Source organism: Gekko japonicus, unplaced genomic scaffold, assembly GCF_001447785.1.
Source record: "Gekko japonicus isolate JY-2015 unplaced genomic scaffold, Gekko_japonicus_V1.1 scaffold152, whole genome shotgun sequence".
Taxonomy (NCBI): Eukaryota; Metazoa; Chordata; class Lepidosauria; order Squamata; family Gekkonidae; genus Gekko; species Gekko japonicus.
The window spans coordinates 760,502-778,094 of record NW_015168050.1 but is presented as its reverse complement, the minus strand read 5'-3'; the positions used below and the strand labels follow the sequence as shown (position 1 = coordinate 778,094).

The 17,593-nt window shown below is 46.8% G+C and overlaps 1 protein-coding gene across 1 annotated transcript in view; it reads right to left on the bottom strand.

Annotated features, from left to right (window-relative positions):
• Positions 1–282: 282 nt before the first annotated feature.
• Positions 283–17,593, bottom strand: part of DHRS7C (dehydrogenase/reductase (SDR family) member 7C) — a 33,568-nt gene continuing 16,257 nt past the window's right edge. Inside the window, exons 7-8 of the mRNA XM_015414338.1 lie at positions 5,489–5,644; positions 283–716 (exon numbers count right to left, since the gene is read on the bottom strand). Coding sequence (XP_015269824.1) covers positions 508–716; positions 5,489–5,644 — 365 coding nt within the window. The 3' untranslated portion in view covers positions 283–507. The remainder of the gene's footprint in view (positions 717–5,488; positions 5,645–17,593) is intronic.

The following is a 17,593-nucleotide window of genomic DNA, read 5'->3' as shown; positions in this document are numbered from 1 at the left end:
TGCTTTTAAATACAGACGACTGGATTTTCAGCTAACTTGTTTCTCCCCTAAGACAAGTTGCATATCTCCTTAGAAAAAGTTGGGGGGGGGGGGAGAGAATTCAGCTCCAGTTGTCTACTTTTTGCTCGACGGTCGGGAGGAACAGTTGTACCACATTAAAACCACATTCAGATAAGGCGGTGAGACACCATACTGACCTCGGAGTCACTACTAAATGGCAATAAAATGATGCAGACAACTGATGCTGAGATGAAACAATAGGAGAGTGGATGCAGCATGAAATGCAGACAGAAATTTGTGAGACAATGTGAGATCATTGGCACAATAGTGGGAAATACCAATGCAGATCGAACCTATAGTTCCTAACTCCACTGCCTCAAAGTGTTCAAACATGGAACATTTTATCAATTCATCCAGAATTATATGGAGTTCTAGCTTTGAAATAGTGAGCCCATAAAATATGGGGCTCTGGCAATCCTACTGCCAGAGAAGGAGAGTCAGGCACAATCATTTTTCATCTTCTGTCTTCTGCTTTTCTTTAACTCCAGCAGCAACAACAGCAAAAAAAATATCTGGGAAGAATGTGCGAATGTAAACTGCAGCCTTTGCAATAGGATTTGCCATGAACACTTCCTGTTTCTTCCTGCTCACTGTTCGTAAAATTTCTTCTGCTACCTCCTCTGGGTGGACACCATATGCCAGTTTTCTGGAAAAGACTGAGAATCAGAAAGAGGGGAAAGCATCAAAGCAACTTCCACTACTGTCTTGCATGTCATTGCATTTCCTGAACTGTGTAAAAATGGATCTTAGTCAGCTTTAGGTCTAGAAATTTTATAAAGGAAAAAAAAATTAAAAAGGAAAATGACATTGCTGAATGTGTTGCAGACTGTTTCAAGGAAAACAGATTTTTTTTAAAATTAGAAAACTTCTTGAAATGATGGGAAATTATTGCATGGCACTATTGCAATAGTGCCCTATCTGTAAGCCGCCCTGAGCCCTTGTGGGGAGGGCGGGGTATAAATTTAATAATAAATAAATAAATAAATAATGGAAGAGGCGGAAAGGTTTTGTCCCTTTCTTCCTCTTAACTCCCACCTCCCATCCTGTGCAGCTATTACTCAGTGTGGGTCCTGCAACCATGGGAATCAACTTTCCTGCAGCTAGAAATGACTGATGTGGGGAAGTGAAAGAGGGGAACATTCACTACGATCTGTTCCTTCTGCTGATGAGATCATGGTCAGTATTTTGAGGAGATCCTAGCAACACCCATAACCAATGCCAGGGGGTCTACAAAAATACATTGCTAGACAAAGGCCCTATATGCATGTCCATTTCCTTCACTTTCACTGTGCAACACCATCAGACTTTTTTCTCCCCTTCTCCATTCCCTCACGCATTCCAATCACATTTTGTTTTTCTTTCTGCATTGATTTAATGGCTCCCCCACCCACAGAGCCGACCAGCATCTGTAAGGGGGGCACCTTTGCCTCACCTGGGAGGAGGAGGCAGTGATGTGGGTTGGGCTGGTGCTCTAGTCAAATGATGAAGGTGAAGACCTGACCCTGAAAGCAATCTTGGTCCGGTTAGATGCCTTGGAACGTGACAAGTAGGGGCCTCCAACCCCTGCTAAGGTGGCCAAGGCTTGGCAGCAAATGAGGATGGTGGCTAATAAACGGTTGCTTGAGACAATACTAACCCATTTGTCAGCTTTGGAGAGCAGGGGCACTGATGGTGCCGGCACTTCAAAGCAGATGGTGGACCAGCCACCACAGGATGTGGTGCCTGAGCCCGAAGGAATGATGCAGAGAAAGCAGCCTAGCTGGAGCACAGGGTCATTGCCAGCCAACTTGGTGAGAGATGGAGATAAGACTGGCCACGTTGCAGCTGTGGGTAGGTTGTGATCTGGGGGGGGTCAGGGGCAAGACCATGACCCCCCACCCCCTGGCTGCAGGGGGGCTGGGTATGAGTACCAGGAATGGCAGGATATGATTACGACAGTTATGGACAGTTCTGCCTGAATCTTGGATGGAAGCAACTATCTCACTGGTATATAAAGAAGAAATGGATCCAAAAGAAGTTAAGAATAATCAACCTATATCCTTGCTTAACTGTGATTATAAAATTTTTGCATCAGTTTTAGCTATGAAATTGAAAAAAGTATTATCAGAACTTATACATCAAGACCAAACAGGATTTTTTTTTACCAAAAAGGTAATTAGGGAACAATGTTAGAATGGTTTTAAATATACTAGAATACTATGAAGCACACCCTGAGAAACAGATGGCTTTAGTATTTTTGGGTGCTGAAAAAGCCTTTGATAATGATAGTTGGCAATTTCTTATTGAACAAATGAAGGAAATGAAATTTGGGTCTGATTTTATAGGAGTAGTTGAAGCTGTTTATACTAAACAGAAAGTTAGGATAACTGTAAATGGTGACTTGACAGATATTATTTGGATTGAGAAAGGGACAAGACAAGGATGTCCTTTGTCGCCACTTTTATTTATTTTATTAACTTTGGAAGTTCTGACAAGAGCTATTAGAAAAGACTGCAATCAAAGGAGCCTCAGTTAAGGGTCATAAGTATAAGTTACAGGCATTTGCAGATGACTTAGTATTTATCTTGGAAGACCCAGTAGACTCTATAGAACATTTGCTGAACAATATTAAAGAGTATAGAGAAATGGCTGGGATGAAAATAAGCTATCAAAAGACAAAGGTTATAACAAAGAATATGACTTCTAATAAAAAATGGAGTTAATTAATTTAACAGGTTTTCAGCTGGAGAAAGGAGTTAAATATTTGGGAATATGCTTAACTCCAAAGTGTAGTTCTTTGATGAAGGATAACTATCTGAAATTGCTCCAAGAAGTTAAGATCTAGAAAGATGGAAAGGTCTTCATTTATCCTGGATGGGAAAGATTGCAGCTGGTAAGCTCCCCTTCACTGGCAGCTTTCAAGAAGAGGCCGGATGAAAATTTGTCAAAAATGCTTTAGGCTGGTCCTGCATTGGGAAGGGGGTTGGACTAGATGGTCTGTATGGCCCCTTCCAACTCTATGATTCTATGTTAAAATGAACATATTGCCATGTATTATTTTTATACCAGACTATTCCTGTTTGTATTAATTGTTCTTTTTTTTTGGAAGGTATGAATAAGCTAATGTCTAATTTTATTTGTCAGACTGGAAGATCTATCATAAAGTGTCTTGCTTGGTTTGGATGAGAGATTGGACACTGCTTGAAAATCGAAGACTTTTAGCCCTAGAAGGACATGATTTAAAGATAAGGTGGCATGCTTTTGTTTGGTATGGGAAGTGGCTGGACATAAATATTTTAAAAATCATTTGATAAGAAAATCCTTATTAACAACTCGGGGAAAAATCCTACCTTAGGTATATTCTAAAATTCCAAGATGGGTCTCACCCATTGAAGCCTTTTCACAACCAAGTTTAATTTCATTAGACAAAATTCATAGATATGAAGATCTTTTAGATGATAAAGGATTTCTAAAAACAAAGGAAGAATTAATAAGGTAAGGGGTCAGTCTGGACTGGTGGGCAAGGGCTCAAATTGAATCTAGATGCACTAAAGATAGAAAATTTGGTCTTTATTCCAAACAATGTGCATTTGAAAAGTTGTTATGTACATCCAATGATAAGTTGATCAAGAAAATGTATGTATTTTTAATGCAAATGAAAATAGATGATGAAGTGGTTAAAGACTATATGGTGCAATGGATGCAAAATCTAGGCTATAATATTGATCTTACACAGTGGAGTAAACTATGGAAAGTGAATGTGAAAATAACTAAATTGATGGCATTTAAAGAGAATCTGTATAAGATGTTTTACAGATGGTATCTAACACCAGACAGATTAGCTAAAATGTACAAAAATACATTGAATAGTTGCTGGAAGTGTAAAAAACACGTGGGTACATTCTACCATATATGGTGGACATGTGATATAGTGTGTAAGTTTTGGGTTATGGTACATACTTTTATACAGACAGTTTTGCAGACTTCAATACCTTTTCGACCAGAATTGTTTCTATTGAATTGTATACCAGATGACTTTCATAAAAATCAAAGATATTTTATAATTCATGTAGTAACCGCAGCTAGAATTTTATTTGCATCCTTCTGGAAACTTCCATCAATACCTTCTGAACATGACCTAATAGTGAAGATTATGGAAACTGTGGAAATGGACAAATTGACTTCAATGTTAAAAGGTCAAATGGAAGAAGATTTGGTTGGATTATGGACTCCATTTTATAATTGGATAAGGATGAAATAAAAAATATGAACTATTTAATACTATAATATCAAGAAGCTTTTATTAACTTTTAAAACCTCATAGTCTATCTCTGTATAATATGAAATGATAAGTAGGGAAAAGTCATATGAAGAAATTGTATTATTTTTTCCCCTTCCCCTGCCCCTTTCCCACCTTTGTGTGCTCTAAAAAGTTAATAAAACTTACTTCAAAAGAAAACAAAGGGGAAAACTGTAAAGGAGGCTTCATTGATTAGCTGATGTGAGGACAGGTGTAGGGTTGAAGCAGAAGGCTCTGGCCTCCAAGGCTGACTCCCTTCCCAGCTGATGCTACTGGAAACAATGGTCTATTGTGCACAGGTGTTTTCCCTCACTTTCACTGTGCAGTCCGTTGGGTTCTATTTTTAATTCTACACTGATTCCCCCCCCCCTTCAGCACTCAGTTTGCTTTCTGGTCACTGTTTTCTCAGGTTTTCTGAGAGTGGTTTTGTGCTGATTTTTCCGTTGCTTCACTTTATGAACGGAAGGTAATTCAAAAGCATACAGATTCCCTTGGATTCCACCCCCCTTGCTGCCCCTCCATTGAGACAACTGTCCATTTATTCCTACTCTGCTTGCTGCCCCTCAAAGGTCACTCCCCTGCCTACATGGAGGTTGTTTCACCCACTCTCCCTCTTCCACCATGTCCAAGCTTCACGCTTTCCCTCATTGTTTTACTTTTTTTATACAAGCAGCATGAATCTAGCAAAATGAGATTATTGCTGGACTCAGATCTCTGGGGGGAAATTACAGGGAACAACATGCTTCTCTGGCAGCTCTCTGAGAAGCCTCTTCACAAGTTCTGAAGGGGAGGGGGGAGGGAAAGACTGGCTGCTGTTTCCTGTAAATGTCAGCATCTTGAAGGATGACATCACTTCCATCTCTACATATAGCTTGGCAAAAATCTAAAGCATCAGTAAGATTTCTGAGGCTTATCTTAGAGTGATGTTGATGCATTGATGTTGATGCATTGATGTCATCTTTTTTCTCCATGCCCTGTCCCCAAAGTCTCCTGAGAGTTACAAACATGCACCTGGCAACCCTAGCACTGCCCATTATGTCTAATTTCACCTTCTCAGCTGCACTGGCCTACTGAAATCAACTTTTCTCCCATTCCTTCCATCCTCACCCATTTCTCTCATCTCTACAAAATGTTTTATGTAGATCTTACATTTCCATATAGAAGAATCTGATTTGCTCGGCTGTGGTTGAACGTGGTATGAGCGTATGAAACTTGGAGTCACGGCACTGACACACACACCAAATTCTTGCAACTCAGCTCTCAAGCAGTCAAAGAATCCCAGTGCAGCATGCTTTGAAGCAGCGTCTAAGAATAAAGAAAATGGCATCATAAAATGAAAAGAGAAAAAAGACATTAACAGTTTCCTATCTCAGCTTTTCTGATATTTGGGCTCAGCACTGACCTTCCTTTTTTCTTTTTCTTTTGGTGTCAGATAAGAGCTAACATGGTGACTCCATGGGTTTTCAAGGCATCAGGCCTGATTTACCATTTCCTGCCTCTTTGTCAGGATCCTGGCATTCCTTGATGGTCTCCTTTCCAAATACTGACAAGGGCTGACCCTGCTTAGCTTCTGAGATCTGACGAGATCAGGCTAGCCTGGGTTTTCCATTTACAACAAGTTAAAAACCATGATTACTAGAAATCCCTTCTTTTACATTACAGTTCCAGCTCACATGCCATATAATAAAATGGATGTCCTTCTTTTTGGAGGAAATGAGCTGCATGTTGTAGTAGTCTAGCCTTGAAATTACTGTAGCGTGCATCAGTGTGACCAGATTGTCTGAATCCAGGAAAGGCCACAGCTTCCAAGCCATATGTAACTACAACAACAAAAAGGTGTTCCGAGCAGCAATGCCGGCTTGTTTCTCTTACAATAAAGCTGAGTACAGGAATATTCTTGGGCTCTTAACTGAAGCCACCAATCTCAAGGCTACCCTATCGAAAAGTGGCAGAGCAATATCTCCATAGCATCTATTTTTCTGACCGACATCACCTTCATTTGGTATAGAGCCAGCTTGGTCTCCTTAAGCCACCTGCCCACCACTTGCAGTGTCCAAGAACTGAGACAGCAACTTTATACAGATAATAAACTTTATATAGATAATACACTTTGTTGTTGTTGTTACATATGGCTTGGAAGCTGTGGCCTTTCCTGGATTCAGACAATCTGGTCACACTGATGCATTCTACAGTAATTTCAAGGCTAGACTATTACAACATACTTTATGTAGGGCTTTCCTTGAAGAAAACTCAAAAACTTCAAGTTAGTGCAAAAAGCAGCAGGCCAGTCATTGACTGGAAAAAGTAAGCACAGATATATCATTGGTGTTTTAGAACATCTGCCTTGGCAGTCAGTTTTTTTCTCAGCTTCATTTCAAGGTGCCGTTTTTTTCTTTTAAAGCCTTATATGGCCCAGGACCCACATATCTACTGGACTGCCACTCTTGTTATGAGCCGACGAAAGTGCTCTACTCCTCCCAGAATAAAATTCATTGTTTCAGAAAGGAATCAGCACATCACTGTTGTATTACAAACATGCTTGCTCCAAGACTTGTTGAAAAGTTACATATTTCTATATGGAAGGCAGAAACATTGCTAGCCCACTAGTAACTATTTTAAAAGGTAAAAACATGTGATACCACCACTGCATTTACAAATTTTATTTGTGAAACTGCAGTTGTATGATTTTAAATTGCTTTATAGTCAGAGAAGATTATTGGTTGTTGTTGACACATAATCTGGGGTCTTGATGGGAGTCTGACATGCGGTGCTCGTGCAGAGATTAAGCAGTAGCAAATGTAATTGATATAGTAACGGACTTTGTATAAAATGTTGACCTGAAATGGGAGGGTTTAAGATATTCTGTAATAAGTAAGTTTTGTGACAATTTTATTTTGATTATAGACTAATGCTTTGATCTGAAGAAGACTATGTAGAACAGAGGAGAATAAGAAATCCGGAAACCTCTTTATCAACGTGATTTGTTTGAATAAACATCAACATAATTTGTTTGAGTAAATTTACAATTTCCACTTCATATTCTCACCCTTGATTCCAGTCATCCTTTGGTGGATCCTTTTGGATCTTTTGCATGAACTTATGCATTCTACAGTGTCTGAGCTTTTTATGTACTTAGACTGAAGGGCTTTGCTCTCATACTTAACTGGGTTATCCCATGGATGTTTTCTCTTTTTCTTATTCTGTTTTTGGGTTCCTGTGGGACTTGGTTTATATAGCTAGAATGGGGAAGGCAAGACACTGAGGCAAGATGCTACAATGTCATATAGTGGCAGGTAATTCAAGCAATTAAGTCCTGGTATACTGAAAAGAAGATTCTATTGCCTTACATGAATGTTAGCAATTAGGGATGGACACTTACCAGGAGATGCCAGTTCATTTTGTGAACTGAACCAGCCCAATTCCGGGGCCATTTTCTGGACCGAACCTCAGCCCGGTTCACGAACCAGTTTGCTAACCGGTCCAGATAAAAAAAGCCCCCTGGGGGTCTCGAGACTCCAAATTCACAGGGTGCTCCAGCTCACTCTCCTTGACATGCCCACCAAGTTTGATCTCCATTGGATTTTGGGGGGCTGAGCTGCAGACACCTAAAAAAGGTTGCCTGAGACAATGCTTTTCAATGGGACATCACCCCCACTGTTTCAGGAGTGACAAAAACTGACCCAGGTGAGCTAGAGGCCTCCAACTCACACAGTTCCCCCCTGAGGTGACCCTCCACATGTTCCACAAGTTATGTGCATGTTGGGTTTGGGGGTTTGAGTAGTGGACCCCCAAGCAAGGTGCCCCCAAGAAACTGCTTTTGGGAGAGTTGTCCAGTGCCGGTTTCAGACAGTACAGAGCACACCTGGTTAAGCTACGGGCATTCAGCTCCCAGAGTACCTCCCCAGGGACCACCCATGTGGTTGCGGGTGCCTGTGTCTTTCTGGGGCCCAACCATCCAGCCCTTTTGACATGATGACTGGTTGGGGCCAAGCCTCCCACCCTGCCCAGGAAGGTGACAGGGACCTGGTGACTGAGACTCTGTATGGCTGTGGCAGGAGGCACTGGTGGACTAGCAGCCAGGATCTAAAATATCCCAAGGAGGGGGGTTTGGAAAGACTCTGTGAGGTGGAAAGACTCCCAAGCCCCACCATCTACAGCAACAATGTCCTCAATGAGGCCAGATGTGCATGAATGTTGTCAGGCTGGAGTCCAGCAGTCTTTTGGGGACTGTGGGTCAGACTCAAGCTGGAAGCTCACAGACCACAGACTTTAGGGGATGGGTGGCCATACAATTGCATTGAGGTGCACAGGTTTCATGGCCAACCGCATGCTATTTGACCCACAGCCCACCAACTCCTTAACAATGGAGGCCCAGGTAGCACCCACTGCCAAGGTGGCCTTCTACCATCTACGGCTGATTAAGCAGTTGGTTCCCTTCCTCGAACACAATGACCTAGCAACACTGATCCATGCAATGGTCACCTTGAGGTTAGACTACTGCAATGCTCTCTACATGGGGCTGCCCTTGTCTCAGATCCGGAAGCTGCAGCTAGTGCAGAATGCCGCAGCCAGGCTGTTGATGAGTCACTCTACACGGGACCATATCCAGCCTGTGCTGAGGACACTGCACTGCACTGGTTGCCTATAGTGTACTTGTTCGGTTCAAGGTGCTGGTTCTAACCTTTAAAGCCCTATATGGTCAGGGGCCTGCCTACTTGAGGGACCGCCTTTTCCCATACGTGTCCCAGAGAGCACTGTGGTCAGGGTCACAACATTGCCTGACTCTCCCTGGTCCGAAAGAAGCCAGGCTGACTATTACCAGAGCTAGGACTTTCTCAGTGGCGGCCCCACACTGGTGGAATGAGCTCCCAGAGGACATCAGGGCCCTGCGGGACCTTTTACAGTTTCACAGGGCCTGTAAAACAGAGCTCTTCCACCAGGCTTTCGATTAGGAGCCGCCACTGACGAATGTGTCCTAGAACATCTTCTGGCCTGGGACCCTGTTGGATGCTATTTCTACCATCGGGCTCATTTGGAATACCGCCATCATCTAACCCTGTTGGATGTTGTCTTTATCACTGGGTTGATTTGGAACACCGCCGTCATTAGCTTGTCTTTTTTATCTGTTAACTGATCTTGTTTACTTTTGTATTGTATTTTAATTCTTTTAACTCTGTATTGTTCTATGATATTTTAATCCTGTTAGCCGCCTTGAGCCAGTGTGTCCGGCAAGGTGGGACACAAATAGAAACAAATAAATAAAATAGCAATGTGAACCCTGGGGATACTGCCAACCTTCCCGCCCTGCCTGGGGCCTGGAGACCACCCGCACAGTGGCAGGTGGGATTCTCTCCCTGGGCCTACCCTCCACCCACCAGCAACATAACTGGGCAGGGCCAACTCTCCCATCCTGGCTGGGGCCCAAGGAACACCCACACAGGGTGGGGGTGCTCTCTCCACGGGCCCATCCACCCTGGAATGGCAATGTGATCACTGAGCAGGGCCAACTCTCCCACCCAGCCCAGGGCCCAGGAAGGTGGTGCTTTTAACCCAAGCCCACCCTCCACTTACAGGCAACATGATCATTGGGCAGGGCCAACCCTCTTACCCTGCCCAGGTCCTGGAGAACACCCATACACTTGCAGGTGACCTCCTTTCCTGTAGATCTCTCCAAGTATGGGTTGTAACAGTCCCTGACCAGGGCAACATGAGCTTCCAGCTTGGGAAGATTCAGTCCTGACTGGTGATCACTTTGCCATCAGGTGGGTGAGGAGACATGGACAGGCAGGTGGGGGGTTCAGCATACTGACCCCAGTGGACATGGCCGCCGTGAGACACCTCGTCTTGTTGGTCAGTGACCAGGACAACATGAGCTCCCAGCTTGGGAGGATTTGGTCCTGACCAGTGATCACTTTTGTTATGTAGTGGGGTTGAATCATTCCTGATTAAATCACCCCTGAGACTGGCTGAGCTTGGAGCATAAGAACAATAGACTGCCAGGATTCTGAAAGTAACCAATCTAGTAGTAATGTTATGTAAACAGCCTATCACTGGGAGTGGGGTGTGTTTGGGTGTGGCAATTGCAAGCTATTTAACAGAGCTGATGCTCAGGAGTCTTGTTTTGTGCTTGTTGAAATCACTAATAAACTAGAACTGATCATTAAGGTTGTGGTCTGTTCATCCATGGAACCCACTATTTAATAGCGACGACGAGGATGGGATCCTGTTGAGCCAGCCCAGAGCCCATCTGCACCACACCGCACATCAAGCTCCAGTGCCACGTGCATCGCATTGCAACTGGGACCATGACTGCTGCTCCAGGACATCTGTTGGAATTTGACCCCGCTCACACAGAGCTTTGGGAGACCTGGGTGGAGCAGCTCAAGTACTTCATACTGTTCCAGGACATCGAGGGTGAAGAAATGAAGAAGGCTCTCCTGCTCAGTTCCTGCGGGATCACAACCTTGAGGCTAGTCCAGGGCCGCATCACACCCACCATGCTCAAGGCAGCCACTTATGACACACTCATCAAGGCGCTCACCAACCATTTTGCTCCTCAGCCAACCAAAATGGTGTGCCGTGTGGACTTCTACATGCGCCAGCAAAAGTCCAATGAGATGGCCACTGACTTCGTGGCAGACCTTCGCAGATTGGCCCTCACACGCGAGTTCCCGAGCCTCGATGACACTCTCCTCGATCAGTTCGTGATGGGCATCCGAGAGGAAAAACTCCATTGAAAGCTCATTGGCCATGAGGAACTCACCCTTGCAAAGGAGCTATGTGAGACCACTGCTTTCGAGAAATCCCAGCAAGACCACCAGACCTCCACCGTGCACCAGGCCTCCGTTCCCTCAGCTTCTGAGGCATCAGACGGGGAAGAGACCCATCAGGTTCACTGCCCAGCTCACCACGACTTGCAACCTTCTGCCGCCGCTACTCGCCCAGCGGAGACCATCGCACCAACTCCCTGCGTCAGCTGCGTAGAAGCCCACGAACGTTGCTCCTGCCATTTCCATGATGCTACCTGCAGGACCTGTGGCAAGACGGGCCACATCACATGTGCCTGCTGCTCCAAGGGAGCCAGGAGACGCACAGCCATGCACCAGGAATCAGTGGATCTGCACACCAATGCCGTCCACCAACATCAGTACTGAATTTGCCCTGGGACACCCCTGATAAAATTAAAGTAACTTGCCTTGCAAGGTGGAACTGGACACGGGGTCCTCCATCTCTATCATCTTGGAAGAGACTCTTCAGAGGCTCTGTCCACAGGGGGATCCCTGCCTTAGACCCACTGGCTTCACCCTCTGGAACTTTCAAAAGAACGAGGTGGCCATTAAGGGGTGGGTCAAATTCCATGTGAAATACAGGCAGTTTGAGAGACTTTTGGAGACTTGGTGGTGGTTGAAGGACCGCTCACCAGCTTACTTGGACTGTCTTGGTTTACGCCCTTGGGATTCAGAGTAACGGCGGTGCACCACGTGCAGCCCTCAGACTTCAGTAAAGTGTGTGACGAATTCCCTTCCATCTTTGATGGGACACTCGTCCGGTATACAGGTCCCCCGGTATCACTCCAACTCAACCCCGAGGTGCAGCCCATCCATCTCAAGGCCCGGAGAGCTCTGTTCATGCTTAAGCCCAAAATTGAGGTGGGACTGGACCATTTGATGGCACAAAATTGAGGTGGAACTGGACCATTTGATGGCACAAGGAGTTTTAGAGCCGGTTCCCCATGCCACCTGGGAGACCCCCATTGTAACCCCAATTAAGCCAAACGGGGATGTCCACATCTGCGTAGACTACAAATGTACAATCAACAAGGCACTGAGTGACCATGCATACCCAGTGCCTGTGGTCAGCCATGTCTTAGCGACATTGGGGGGGGGGGCAAGGTCTTCGGTAAATTGGACTTGGCCCAAGCATACCAACAGCTCCTGGTGGACAAGCCGACTGCTGAGGCACAGACCATCGTCACACACCAGAGTGCTTTCAGAGTCAAGTGGCTGCAGTTTGGGATAAGCGTGGCCCCGGGAATCTTCCTGAACTTAATGGACTCTCTCTTGAAAGGCATCCCTGGAGTCCAACCCTTCTTCGAGGATGTATTAATCGCCACCTCCATGGAAGAGGACTTCACCACCTGCCTGCCCGCTAAAAGTGAAGTGGGAGAAATGCCTCCTGGGAGTCCTCCGTGTAGAGTTCCTGGGGTTCTCCGTAGACGTGGACCGCATCCACCCGGCCCCCATGGTGCCATCACGAATGCACCCACTCCCATGTCCAAGGTTGAGTTGCAGGCTTTCTTGGGGCTTCTGAACTTTTACCACTCCTTCCTGCCCCATAAAGCTGCACTTGCAGAGCCCCTCCACTGTCCGCTCAACAAGAAGGCCCCGTGGGTGTGGGGCTGGTGACAGGCTGCCACTTTCTGGCCCATGAAGGAGCTACTCACGTCAAATGATGTCCTTGCCCATTTGAACGAGACACTGCCAGTCGTCTTGGCGTGCAATGCTTCTCTGTCTCATCCACCTCATCCTGCATCTCTCTCAGCAGACATGAAGCTCTGAGGCTTCTTGAGAAGTGCCCCACCAAGTGCTGGCAGTTCTCCAGCACAGAACTGATCTTGGTGGCACCCTCCACACCTCCGGCATTGTTCCCCAGCCCCAGGACATCCCTCAGCACCAGGTGAAGCTTGTGTGCCATGCAAACAATGTTCATGAGTTTGGCTATTTTGGCGCATTATGCATGTTTTGGCCACCATCCATGACCAGATAGCCATGGGTGATCTTTTCCCCTCCAAACCAGTTCTTTTGACTACTGTGAAAGGTCACAGCTATATTCAGCACCATATGCTCCACATCCATACCCTGAGCATGGAGGAGCACCGCCTTGTAACCAGACGGAAGTGTGCTCGTCCCTGCTTGAGGTGTGTCTCCCTGCCCACCCTAGAGCTCCTTTGGTTGCCACCAGTGTGCAGTGAGAGAGAGTTAGCCATGGTGGTGACTGCTTCAAAGATTGGCCACCAGGTAGATGGTTTGCCCTTGCACCTTGGCTAGCTTGGCTTTGATCAGACACACCATGGAGAGATACATGGAGGGCTCCACTCCCCAGCTCATGGTCCTCCTGGAGGTGATGGTGTACCAGGGGGGCATGCACTGTAGAAGCCCCCAGAAGTCCACATCCTCCACCAGAGAGAAAGGCTGGCAATCCAGGGCAATCACCCACCCAATGTGCTGAGTGATTACCTCATGAGCCCTGGCCCTCATCCTCCTTCCTGGCACAGGGAGGACCCCAGGAGCATGATTTCTTGAAGGCTGGCTTGCCTGAGGGAAACCATGGTGAAGTCTGGAGACCCCATTGTAGTGGCCCGTCCCTCTTGGCCTCCCTTTCCCCGTTGACTGGGAGTGTGTGCCCAGCACCTGGCGGCAGATTCCATGGGTCCACCCTTCAGTGGTGTCAAACTGGGGTGTGACCTATGCAAGTGCCTCTATAGAACACTGGTGGTTAAGTGATGTGGGTCCCTCCTCCTACAAACACGGGCCCCACACACCGGGCAATTCTCCATACAGGGATCACTGGCCAGGATGCAGAAGTACTTCCACACAGCAGACTGCAGCTGTGCCCCCATGCCCATGAGTGAGGCACTTTACAGGCACAGCTGTTTCCCAGACTCAGACCGTGGACTGATTTGGGGTGTCCCAATGGAAAAAGTACAGGCAGGGGATCATGACTGGGAATCTCAGGATGTGGAACAGGATGATGGGTTATGGCCAGCATCACCACCCTCAGCACTAGTGATGATAGTTTCCTCCCTCCAACTAATTATTTGCCCCTGCAGCCCATCTGAAAACTGTGAGAGCTCTCGAGTGGTGACCAAGGCCAGCCCCCTGGATGCTGCAGGGGAAGTTGATGCAGAGGACACTGACAACATACTTGGGGTGGAGGTTGCCAGTGTGGGAGACCACCATCATATCCCACTTTCTGGGTTCAGTGTGGCCAGTCTTCCCATCTGCCCATGTCAATGAGCATGATGCATTTGGGTTCCCCTCATGTCCCCAGACATCAGGCCCAGGTAATGGGGGTGTAACAGTGGTTGCTCGAGACATGGAGAAATGCAGGAATGGTGGGTAATATCGGTGCCTCTTTGGCAGAGGCAAGAGGCAGCCCTCAAGGCAGTGACACAAGCTACCAAGGTAGAAAGGCAGTGCTTTTGGCAGGAACAGGAAAGGCAAGCCCCACAGCCAGCAGTCAGAGGAGAGAAGGGAACCCCAAGTGCTGGACTAAGTGAGGTGGTTGAGTCAGAGAGGAGGGAGGGGAACCTCAAGTCAGAGACTCAACCAACCCAGAAAGAAAGTGGGGTGCTTTTGGCAGGAGCAGTAAAGACGAGCCCCACAGCCAGCAGTCAGAGGAGAGAGGCAACCCCCCCAGACAAGAGGCCAAAAAGTGCTGGGCTGAGTGAGATGGTTTAGTGGCAGAAGAGAGAGGGAACCTCAAGTCAGATGCTCAACCAACCCAGGAAGAAGGGGAGGGGGGTGCTTTTGGCAGGAGCAGTAAAGGCAAGTCCCACAGCCAGCAGGCAGAGGAGAGAAGGGAGCCCCAAGACAGGAGCCCCAAAAGTGCTGGGCTGAGTGGAGTTGTTCAGTGGGAGAGGTGAGAGTGAATCCCAAGTCAGAGACTCATCCAACCCAGGAGAAAGGGGGGGGGGGTCTTTTTGCAGGAGAAGTAAAGGCAACCCCCACAACTAGCAGGCAGAGGAGAGAGGGGAACCCCAAGACAGGGAACCCAAAAATGTGGGACTGAGTGGCGTGGTTCTGTGGCAGAGATGCTTTTGGCAGGAGCTATAAAGGCAAGCCCCACAGCCAGCAGTCAGACGAGAGAGGCAACCCCCAAGACAGGAGCCCCAAAAGTGCTGGGCTGAGTGAGGTGGTTCAGTCGGAGAGGAGAGAAGGGAACCCCATGTCAGAGACTCAACCAACCCAGGAAGAAGGGGGGTGCTTTTGGCAGAGCAGTAAAGGCAAGCCTCATAGCCAGCAGTCAGAGGAGAGGGGGAACCCCCAAGACAGGAGCACAGAAAAGTGCTGGGCTGAGTGAGGTGGTTCGGTCGGAGAGGAGATGTCAGAATGTGGGGTCGATTGGGGTCGACGGGAAGAGGGCCAGGCTCCAGGGCAGCCGATTTAGGGTCAGAGGATCTTGGCAAGGCCTCAGACTGAAGGGTCAGAGGGGGTTTCGACCCCTGGGTCTTCTCATCTCCTTCTCCTCTCCTCTATTCTGGACATCCTCCCTCCTCTCTCTTACAGACAGGGTCCGTTGTCATAGAGGATTGAGGATGTTCCTCCTCGGCCTGTGAATCTCTCCCCCTTAAATCTCTGCACCCCACACCTGCCTCTCCCCCTTCCCTATAGAGGAGAGTGGCCACAGAAGTAGCCAATTCTCCAATTCCATTAATTCCACTCCATCCTTCCTCCTCTTGGTCTGGCCAGTGTTTTGGGGGATGTCATTTGCTTCCTCCATTTCGTCCTCCTTTGGCTGATGGCGTCCCTCTCGCTGGCCATATAGGTAAGATCCCCAGGCCTCTGGGATATCCCCTCTGGGGCCTTCTGTGTTCATCCTGTCATTGGAAGGTCGTGGCTCCCATTGTCCTCTTTTCCTCTCTCTCACCTGGGGGCGAGCCCACCCATCGGGATTGGCCCTGGTTTTTCATAACACCTCTTATGTTTGCTCCCAGCCTTTGACCTGATCCCTGGGCTCCTGGGCTCTTGGCTGTGAGTCCAGGAGGGGGGGGTTGGCCAGCCCCCTTCTGACAGGAGAGACGGAAACCCCAAGTCAGAGACCTAACCAACCCAGGAAGACGGGGGTGTGTGTGCTTTTGGCAGGAGCAGAAATGGAAGCCCCACAGTCAGCAAGCAGAGAAAGGAGCAGCTTGGAGAACCCACAAACGTGGTGGGGTAACTTGGGTGTTTGACTTGCAAAGGAAACAGGTAACCTCTAAGTCATAACAAAAAGATGTAAAAACAAAAAACAAAAATCCTACCCAATCACATCAAAGAAAGAGACAGGAGGGAAAAAGGAATTGTATCACTGGAACTGAGGGAAGGGAAAGAAGGTGGGAAAAAAAGAGATATGATGATGCTTTAGTGTGGCAGTTTCTATTGTGGCCAGGAGATTCAGGAGGTTTCTCTACCCACCAACCCCAGTAATTTTTTCCCCTACCCCAGGCCCATCAAGAGATTTTTTTTGCCCACGCAAGGAGAACTAGACTCGCAAACACCTGACGGGAACAAAGGACAGGAGCGCACCTCCAGTGATTATATACACACACCACTTCCATTCCAAGGGAGGTGGATGGACGTCTCTCATTGGAAATTGGAATTGCCTGTCAGCCATGGATGGTCACTATTTGTCTCGCGATGGCTGGAAAATCCCACCCACATCCACTTTTCCACATGACACTCCATGGGCAGGGTCTCTTTTCCGAGAGTGCATGAGAGCTTCCAAGCCAGGCTGAGAAGCTCGGAGGCCTTGGGGCCCGAATACGTGACATTCAAGTTGAGCCATCTGAGCCTCAAACCGGGCCATGTTCAGGCCAGATTTTGGCTTGACATTCAGGTCTATGCTTATTCCTAGTAGCAATGAACTAAAAGTACTTGATGGGGCTCTTTTAAAAAGTAATAAGATTGTGGTGCTCTTTAATCTAGAAGGGGCATGTTAGAATGGAAACATGAAGGTAATTTGGGAATGCAGTAATTTAAAAGGAGAGCAAGAGATTATGTGCTGACTGCAAATTAATATAAACATAGGTAGTCACTTGTGAGGATGTTATGTAGGAGGAAAGCCAGAAATCAGACTCCTGATGAATCCAAAAATAGTTATTGAAAGAGAATTTAATAAAAATGAAATATAAAACACATTAAAATTGAAGATGTTCTATGATATGGGCTCACACCCCTTACAACCGTTAAAGGAAGTGAGGTTATTCAGTGGAAAATATGGGGAGATTAGGGCAGTCAATTACAAATTTAGCCTTCTTATAGTAAGCAGGACTCAGGAGAAAAACCTGAAACTGCAACAGTGGCTGCCAATGTGGATGCAAGGGCAGATGGTGCTAAAACACCTGATACATTATAGTCCACTAGGGAGAGGATATCCCCAAAGGCTTATTGAAAATTGCTAAAATATTCATGAACCGTTACTCTTGTTTTGTTCTAACTAGCTATAGATGTTTTACCATGATGTGTTATTGTTATTGTTACTGAATATAGGGAA